This window comes from Borostomias antarcticus, assembly GCF_949987555.1.
Source record: "Borostomias antarcticus genome assembly, chromosome: 16".
Classification (NCBI taxonomy): Eukaryota; Metazoa; Chordata; class Actinopteri; order Stomiiformes; family Stomiidae; genus Borostomias; species Borostomias antarcticus.
Genome location: NC_140249.1, coordinates 24,096,853 through 24,106,852, shown reverse-complemented (window position 1 = coordinate 24,106,852; position 10,000 = coordinate 24,096,853). Strand labels below are relative to the sequence as shown.

Here is a 10,000-nt window from a genome sequence, read left to right as displayed (position 1 = left end):
TCCTCTTTGATGAGCGCTGACCGACCAATCACAGAAGCTCCAGCTGCTGCTTCTGTTGCCTGCCCTTACTGCCCCCGAACACACACACACACACACACACACACACACACACACACACAGCTGAGGAGGATCATGGCAACCTCATGCCTCCTTTCAAAGGCGCCAGACTGGGGGGTTCAGAGGGGGGGGTTCTTGGTACCAAGAGGACATTGTTACAGCAGTCCTCACCCCTCCACACCCCGCCTCACTCTCCCCACCCCTCCTCCCGTGTGTGTGTGTGTGTGTCTGTAACTGTAGACCTCCAGTTATCTCCTCCCCCAGTCGATCATCGGAGGACTCTGAAACAATGGCTGCATGTTTCATCACTCTGCAATTAGTGTTCATCCGTGTGTGTGTGTGTGTGTGCGTGCGTCTGCATATGTGTGTGTGCGTGTGTGCGTCTGCACATGTGTGTGTGTGTGTGTGTGTGTGTGTGTATAGGTGTGTGTGTCTGTGTGTGTGTGTGTGTGTGTGTGTGTGTGTGTGTGTGTGTGTGTGTGTGTGTGTTGGCTCTCTGCCTGTCATCTTGTCGCTCAGCAAGAACTCCTTATCTCCTAATGAGAAAATGGCAGCAGCAGAGAGGCAATGTGATGTGTGTGAGTGTGTGTGTCTGTGTGTGCATGTGTGTGCGCGCATGCGTGCATGCGTGTGTGTGTGTGTGTGTGTGTGCAGTATGTGCGTGTGTGTGTGCAGTATTGTATGTGTGTGTGTGTGTGTGTAGGGAGGTAAACCAGGCACAAGGACACTTGATAACAATAGAGGACGTTCTCAAGGTACGCTCCAGTAACGCTCTAGTAACGTTCTAGTAACGCTCCAGTAACTTCAGGCCCTGTGGAGCTAAGAAGCACTCTAATAATAATCTGCTCCTCCACCAGTCAGGGAAGCTCAGAGAGAGAGAGAGAAACGGCGCACAACTGTTGTTATGGACATGTGAGGTGAGCTCCAGATGGCTTGGGCGAGGAGGAGAGACACGCCACAGGAAACGACAGAAAGTGTCCAAAGTTTGGGATCATTTCAAGCTTAAACAAAACGAAAACTCAGTACAGTGTATTGTAAAGCGTAACTATCTTAGCAGAATAGCAGACATCGATGCAACAGGATACAGAAGGCATCCAGTCCAACGATACGCACGCAAGAGTCCGTCACAAGGGTGCAAGTCAATTTGGCAGAACGTGGTGGCTAGTTGTGATGTCCCTAAATTAGCTACGTTTTGATCAAGAAAATTACCACAGAAAATAAGGGCTTGATCCACACTTCAAATTCTTGCACAATGTTGTAGCTAAAGTCAGCTTCAGAGATTAGCCAGCTAATGTAAGCTTAAAGTCAAAACTCAATGTAGCTGCTTGTCATAGAGACACATAATGTAGTGTAATGTTAGCAAGCTAGCTGATTAGCTAAGGGGCAAGCAAGCTACTGTAGGGAGCTAAGCTAACCGGCTAGCTAAGCTACCTAGCCCGCTAACATTACACTACAGTATGCATCTCTATCACAATCAGCTACATTGAGGGGGGGTACTGTATCTGCAGTGGATACAGTGGAACTAATTTCACCTCTTTTTTCAGTAAACAGCGTCGTAATGTCACAAGACATCACGGCAAAAAATAATAAGAATCTTACGCGATTCCTCGATTAATCATGGGAATAATCGATAGAATAATCGATTACTAAACTAATTGATAGCTGCAGCCCTACTGCACGCGGCCCCAACCAACGCCAACCAACTCCCAACACTCGGCATGATACATTTGGCAGTTGGTGTTAGAATGTTGGTTTAAAATTCAACTGAAATTCCATCCAACTGACGTCAACAGTCACCAACAAACAATGGCACACCAATCCAATGTTGGTGTTGGTTGGTGTTAGTTAAGACCTCGGGGTCGTAGGTCGGTACGAGGGTGATTATTTCCATCCTTCCTGTCCTCGTCATTGTCCTGTGCCGTCTAGTGGTGATGACACCAGTAAATGAGTGTTCTTGGGACATTCCAGAACGTTTCCAGCACTTCCATTCCTCTGAGAGTCTGAAGGAAATTCCCGGCTTCCTTCTCCACTGGAAGTTTCACTCTGATTGGCTCGTCGTCGGCGGGAAAGCAGGATACAGGATACAGTAGAAGAGCCGGGTGTGTGTCGCCTCTATGTGTCTGGGTACGCAGTCCGTTCCATTAATGTATGCCTCCTGACAAAGCTGACACTGTCTAACTGTCTGGTCTGGTCTGGTCTGGTCTAGTCTGGTCTAGTCTGGTCTGGTCTAGTCTAGTCTGGTCTGGTCTGGTCTGGTCTGGTCTGGTCTGGTCTAGTCTGGTCTGGTCTGGTCTGGTCTGGTCTGGTCTAGTCTGGTCTGGTCTAGTCTGGTCTGGTCTGGTCTAGTCTGGTCTGGTCTGGTCTGGTCTGGTCTGGGCTGGTCTGGTCTAGTCTAGTCTAGTCTAGTCTGGTCTGGTCTGGTCTGGTCTAGTCTGGTCTAGTCTGGTCTAGTCTGGTCTGGTCTGGTCTGGTCTGGTCTGGTCTAGTCTAGTCTAGTCTGGTCTAGTCTAGTCTGGTCTGGTCTGGTCTGGTCTAGTCTGGTCTGGTGTGGTGTGGTCTGGTCTGGTCTAGTCTGGTCTGGTCTGGTCTGGTCTGGTCTGGTCTGGTCTGGTCTGGTCTGGTCTAGTCTGGTCTGGTCTGGTCTGGTCTGGTCTGGTCTGGTCTGGTCTGGTCTAGTCTAGTCTGGTCTGGTCTGGTCTGGTCTGGTCTGGTCTGGTCTGGTCTGTTCTAGGGTGGAGGGTCGAGAGGGAGAGGGGGTGAGTTGGGGAGGCGGGGGGTAACTTGATGTACCTGTCTGCTGCACCATCATCATCATCATCATCATCATCACACTCCACTACACACACACACGCACACACACTCACTTCACAGTGCTGCTCACATATATGGCTCAATGCACCTCGACAGGCCTGCTGGGGGTGGAGGGGGGGGGGGCACTCTCTAGAGAATACCAGCTCACACACACACACACACACACACACACACACACACACACCATTCATTGTCTGCCCACCCTGGTACTTAGGACAGTAAAACGCTTACTCACTCCTCCCCTGAGAGAAGCTGAATTATTAAACGTTGCTCTCATGCACATCTCCTCCTGCTCTCCTCCCTCTCTCCACCTCTCCATCATCCTTCCATCCTCCCTCCTCCCTCTCTCCACCTCTCCATCATCCATCCATCCTCCCTCCTCCCTCTCTCCACCTCTCCATCATCCATCCATCCTCCCTCCTCCCTCTCTCCACCTCTCCATCATCCATCCATCCTCCCTCCTCCCTCTCCACCTCTCCATCATCCATCCATCCTCCCTCCTCCCTCTCCACCTCTCCATCATCCATCCATCCTCCCTCCTCCCTCTCCACCTCTCCATCATCCATCCATCCTCCCTCCTCCCTCTCTCCACCTCTCCATCATCCATCCATCCTCCCTCCTCCCTCTCCACCTCTCCATCATCCACCCATCCTCCCTCCTCCCTCTCCACCTCTCCATCATCCATCCATCCTCCCTCCTCCCTCTCTCCACCTCTCCATCATCCTTCCATCCTCCCTCCTCCCTCTCTCCACCTCTCCATCATCCTTCCATCCTCCCTCCTCCCTCTCTCCACCTCTCCATCATCCTTCCATCCTCCCTCCTCCCTCTCTCCACCTCTCCATCATCCTTCCATCCTCCCTCCTCCCTCTCTCCACCTCTCCATCATCCTTCCATCCTCCCTCCTCCCTCTCCACCTCTCCATCATCCATCCTTTCTTCTCTGACAGAGCCTTGAGCTGTTTACTACACCGAGAACACACACACACACACACACCCACACACACAGAAACACCATACACACATACACACACGCACACACATAAACACCATACACACACGCACGCACACACGCACGCACGCACACACACACACAAACATCACACACACACAAACACACACACACACACACAAAGCACTGAAGAATTTAAGAACAACAATAACAGGAAGCTGAGATTTGAAAGCCCAGGAGGAGAAGCGGTCCAAAGTAGAGCAGTCTAGAAGGTCGTGGTCTCCTCTGCCCTCCACACTGACCCTCTTATCACCCTCCTGGGCGCGTTCAGCGTGTTCAGGGCGTTCAGCGTGTTCAGAACACGGTGCATGCTGGTCTAAAAACAGGCTTATCTTATCTGTGAAAGGAAACGGTCTTTTTCACATGAATTTATTTGAGTCTTCCACCTCCGTTCTGTCGCTGGTGTTTGTGAGTTCCAGGTCAGTCTGGTCCGTGTCCATCCTGAGGAGCTGACCCTAACCCGACCCCTGACCCCTGACCCTGATCTCCGACCTCGAAAGGATTGGTTCTGCAATGCAGTTTTTTTTCAACCTCTCAAATTGTTTCCACCCACTTTTATCAACAAAACCTGGACGAATGTCTTCAGTCTGTAGTTGAGAACATTGTTTACAGACTGACCGGTGAGTCTACCCTAACCCTAACCCTGCAGGTGAGCTACCTGGATGTGTGTGTGTGTGTATCTCACCTTGCCCAGCAGTTTGGGGGGGTCCCAGCTCCTCTTCTCCAGGGAGGGGGGCGTCTGGTAGATGTCCTGAGACTGGCTGAGAGACGGGGGCACCTGGTAGATGTCCTGCCCCAGGCCGAGCCCCCCCGCTGGGGGAGGGACCTGGTAGATGTCCTGGCTCAGAGCCGGGCCTGCGGAGGGGGGCACCTGGTAGATGTCCTGCCCCACGGGGTGGTGCTGTTTCTGGGGGGCCTTGGGGGGCCCCTGGGGGGTCTGAGGGCCGGAGGGGATCTGGTACAGGCTCTGTGGGGAGGGCTTGCCGTGGGAGGGGGGCATCATGTAGATGCTGTCGGGCGTGGCGGGGGGGGCGGAGCCCGGGATGGAGTAGGCGGGGTGCATGGCAGTGTACTGGGAGGTGGGGAGGGGCTTGCTGTAGCCGCTGTGGAGGGGTGGGCGTGGCAGGTGGGGGAGGGCAGGGGCGGGGCCAGGCTGGGGGGTGGTGGGCGTAGCCCCCTGCTTGTCGTACATGCCCACCAGGATCTTCAGACGGTTGCCGGGGACGATGCCCTGGCGTCCGTGCAGCGAGCAGAGCCACCAGCCGTCCAATCCCTGCGTGTCGCGCTCCAGCACCGTCATGATGTCACCCTTCCGGAAGGACAGCTCGTCCGGGGACTCCGCCACGTTGTCGTACAGCGCCTTGGCCAGAATGTTCTGGAAGAAGGAGACGGGACGACAGTCAGTCTGGGAACACAGACCCACTAGTGAACTCAGAAGAGAGAGAGCAAGAGGAGAGGAGGGGAGAGGAGAGAGAGGAGAGGAGAGAGAGAAAGAGGAGAGGAGGGGAAAGGAGTGGACAGAAGAAGAGAGGAGAGAGAGGACAGCAGAGGAGAGGAGAGGAGAGGAGAGAGAGCAGAGGAGAGGAAAAGAGGGGACAGAAGAAGAGAGGAGAGAGAGGAGAGACAATCAGCTGTGACCAAGGGTTGAATGGGCAGGCTGGTCTATGGAGTTAAATAACGACAAGTCACTCAGCTAACAGCCCCACAGACACACACACACACACACACATACACACACACACACACACACACACACACACACACACACTCCATCTGCCCAGCACAGAGCAAACAGGACCGCCCCCTCGCTCAGGTTCTCTTGGAAACCAGACCAATATTAGTTGTGTCTCTGTGACCAGCACCTCCCTCTCTGTCTGTCTGTCTGTCTGTCTGTCTGTCTGTCTGTCTGTCTGTCTGTCTGTCTGTCTGTCTGTCTGTCTGTCTGTCTGTCTGTCTGTCTGTCTGTCTGTCTGTCTGTCTGTCTGCCTCCATCTTGCTTCTCCCTCCTCTTCCAGAGTACCCTGGTGCTGTAGAGAACTGGTGCTCCCTGGCACAGTGCCATCTCTCTCTCTCTCTCTCACACACACACACACACACACACACACACACACACTCACACACAGCCCCAGGTCACACACGGCCCTCCATCACTGTCCCTGGGCTGAATGGTCCCCGTCTGATTGGCTCATTATGAGGGGCCACTTCCTGATGGATGGTCTGGCTTCTTGTTGTCCAGAGAAGTAGCTCTCTGAGTTTATTAGGGGGACAAGAAGAGGACAGAGTCTATGTGGGTCTAAATCACCACATAAAGAGCCTTGAAAACTAATGGATCTGGAGCCCGGTGGCTCATAGGGCGGATTCCTTATAAGGCTGCTTGATGTACAAGTACACTCCCTGGACATGACGCTAGTATGTATAAGTACACCCCCCTGGACATGACGCTAGTATGTACTAGTACACCCCCTGGACATGAGGCTAGTATGTACAAGTCCACCCCCTGGACATGACGCTAGTATGTATAAGTACACCCCCCTGGACATGACGCTAGTATGTACTAGTACACTCCCTGGACATGAGGCTAGTATGTACAAGTACACTCCCTGGACATGAGGCTAGTATGTACAAGTACACCCCCTGGACATGACGCTAGTATGTATAAGTACACCCCCCTGGACATGACGCTAGTATGTACTAGTACACTCCCTGGACATGACGCTAGTATGTACTAGTACACCCCCTGGACATGAGGCTAGTATGTACAAGTACACTCCCTGGACATGACGCTAGTATGTACTAGTACATTCCCTGGACATGACGCTAGTATGTACAAGTACACCCCCTGGACATGACGCTAGTATGTACAAGTACACCCCCTGGACATGAGGCTAGTATGTACAAGTACACTCCCTGGACATGACGCTAGTATGTACTAGTACACCCCCTGGACATGACGCTAGTATGTACTAGTACACCCCCTGGACATGAGGCTAGTATGTACAAGTACACCCCCTGGACATGACGCTAGTATGTACTAGTACACCCCCTGGACATGAGGCTAGTATGTACTAGTACACCCCCTGGACATGATGCTAGTATGTACAAGTCCACCCCCTGGACATGACGCTAGTATGTACTAGTACCCCCCCTGGACATGACGCTAGTATGTACTAGTACACCCCCTGGACATGAGGCTAGTATGTACAAGTACACCCCCTGGACATGAGGCTAGTATGTCACAGGACAGGACATAAAACACTCTATTCTCCTCTGAGTGTGTGTGTGTGTGTGTGTGTGTGTATGTGTGTGTGTACAGTAACAGGTACAGTAGATAGTGTAAATATGACTACTGTACCATCCATTCACTGATACACTAGGTCCCTGTGGTGTGTCCCTGTCTCTCTGTGGTGTGTGTGTGTGTGTGTGTGTGTGTGTGTGTGTCCTGTCTCTCTCTGTGGCATGTGTCCCCCTGTCTCTGTTGTGTGTGTGTACAGTATGTGTGTGTGTGTGTGTGTGTGTGTGTGTGTGTGTGTGGGTGTGTATGTGCGTGTGTGTGTGTCTCTCTGTGGTGTGTGTGCGTTGTGCGTGCGTGTGTGTGCGTGTGTGTGTGTGTGTGCGTGTGTGTGTTTGTGTGTGAGTGTGTGTGTGTGTGTGTGTGTGTGTGTGTGTGTGTGTGTGTGTGTGCGTGTGTGTGTGTGTGTGTGTTTGTTTGTGTGTGTGTGCTGGAGAGAAAGGGAGATGAATGCACGTCTCTGTCTTCTCTGGATCTGCCAATCTGTGTCCTGTGATGAATACTCTGTCTGTCCCTATCACACACACACACACACACACACACACACAAACACACACACAATCACACACACACACGCACACACACACACACACAGCTCATTGTAGTGGCTGAGTGGTGGTCTAGGTCCAGCAGCTGTCTGCGATGTCACCATGCTGCACACACACACACACACACACACACACACACACACCATACACCAGGACAGGCTAGCACACAAGCAGGCATACATGCCCACAGACACGCTGAGAGCAGTGAGATAATGACCATCTCTCCGGCCCCAGCGAGCCATGAAGAGCCGATTGAGATCCGGCCAGTTTAACTCAGTCGCATCTTGGCAGTAGCCAAGTCCAAGGCTGCGTTCCGAATCGCATACTACCCTACTATATAGTATGACAAAACAGGATGTAGTATGTCCCAATACATAGTATGCCACATGCAGTATGGCAAAAATACCAGGATGACCTACTACATCCGGTCGTATTTTGCAGTATGCAAGCCAGCAGGCTTTTCTGGCTATTCTGACCCACAATCCTGTGCGCAGCGGAAATGTGCGTCACATGTGCGAGTCGTGACAGCTGTAGACGAATGTCGCGTTATGGACAGCGACGGATGTGGGCAAATTTCAAGGCGCAATGTTATGACAAGGTAGTATGTCCCAATTGGATGCCTACTGCTTGCAAAGTACGTACTTTCTAAGGGCAGCTGTAGTAGGTACTGGTAGTAAGTAGTAGAAGTATGCGATTCGGAACGCAGCCCAAGAAGTCTTCTGTCTCTCCAAGCAGCTCCATGTTACCAGCAGGGATCAAACCCCGGCCTCCACGCCACTAGACCAAGGTGGGCATCTTTGTGATCCTGAGGTGTCTCATTTCATCGTATCTAAATCTCAAGCAGCCCCCCCCTTCATCAAGAGAGAGTGCTACAATCACCCAGGTTGATCTGCCAACAACAATAGTAGGAGTAGCTAGGTGCAATAGTAGCTGGTACCTTGACTGACTCAACGGATGGAGGTTTTGGGGATAGGCCTTGTCATTCGTGTATTACTGCCCAATCAATGGCGGCAAAATCTGTTGTCCGCCCAATCAGATTCAATCCAGACTACATGAAACAGCTTAGCAACTGCTCCGCCCAAGACGATTGTTGAGTTTGTCCCCCCCTCTATCCCTGAATGGTAGAGTCCAGCCTGACCTTTCTCCAGCGCTGACACAGCATAAACCAAGTGTGGAGGGGCTATGCGAGACTAGCTAGTATCTAGAGTAACTGCCCTAGGTATAAAAGCGGCTACCGCTAATGCGCTATAATAAATGATAATCAATGATAATGAGCCTGTCCATGTATATATATGCATCCCTTCTCTTAATTCCTGTATCCAGCCAGGCGCTGGTGAACAGGCCAGGGCTGTAGATTATGGTAATGTGTGCATAATATTTCAACACAGAGTCCGTCTGTCTGGAGACAAAGACACAACGATGGGTTCCTGCTAGTTATCTCCTTCTTCCAACCAGAAAAGAGAAGAGAAAGAAAGAAAGAAAGATAGAAAGAAAGAAAGAAAGAAAGAAAGAAAGAAAGAGAAATAAATAAATAAATAAATAAATAAATAAAGAGAAAGAAAGAAAGAAAGAAAGAAAGAAAGGAAGAAAGAGAAAGAAAGAAAGAAAGAAAGAAAGAAAGAAAGAAAGAAAGAAAGAAAGAAAGAAAGAAAGAAAGAAAGAAAGAAAGAAAGAAAGAAAGAAAGAAAGAAAGAGATTCCTGTGTTCTACTTCCTGTCGGCAGAGTTGTTCTCTGTTGGCCGAACGCCAGCGGGCAGAACCCAGATGACATCACTAGAGTTGAACTTTGTATCTACTAGCTGAGGGCTTGTCTCTTTCACATCTCTCTGCCCCTCTCTCTCCTTCTGATCTCTCCCTGCCCCTCTCTCTGTGTCCCACTAAAACAGGAAGTGCCTAGAGAGTGATTCACGTGCTGCTCTGATTGGCTGTGAGTCAATGCTGCTCTGATTGGCTGTGAGTCAATAAGTCGATGCATTCTACAATCCTCTTGATTATATTCTTGCAGTGCACACACCCACGCAATACACCCACAGAAACACACACACACACACACACACACACTCGGGTACGGACACACCCGTGCGAGAGCAGTCATTTTTATGACCTCATGTTTATGTCTGTGAGTGAAACAGGAACAGTCTGGATGAGCACTGGTCAGCGACATCTTGTTCACATGCAGCGGTAGACTACTGGGATACACTGATTCACACACACACACACACACACACACACACACACACACACACACACACACACACACGCCACATAACTGTTACACCAGGGTCAT

The 10,000-nt window shown here is 51.1% G+C and overlaps 1 protein-coding gene across 1 annotated transcript in view; it reads right to left on the bottom strand.

Moving 5' to 3' along the window:
* The window catches only part of LOC311319822 (breast cancer anti-estrogen resistance protein 1-like), a gene marked incomplete at its 3' end in the record, with an annotated part of 27,928 nt that overhangs the window by 6,115 nt on the left and 11,813 nt on the right, over positions 1–10,000 (bottom strand). The window contains exon 2 of the mRNA XM_084451428.1: positions 4,562–5,251. Coding sequence (XP_084307554.1) covers positions 4,562–5,251 — 690 coding nt within the window. The remainder of the gene's footprint in view (positions 1–4,561; positions 5,252–10,000) is intronic.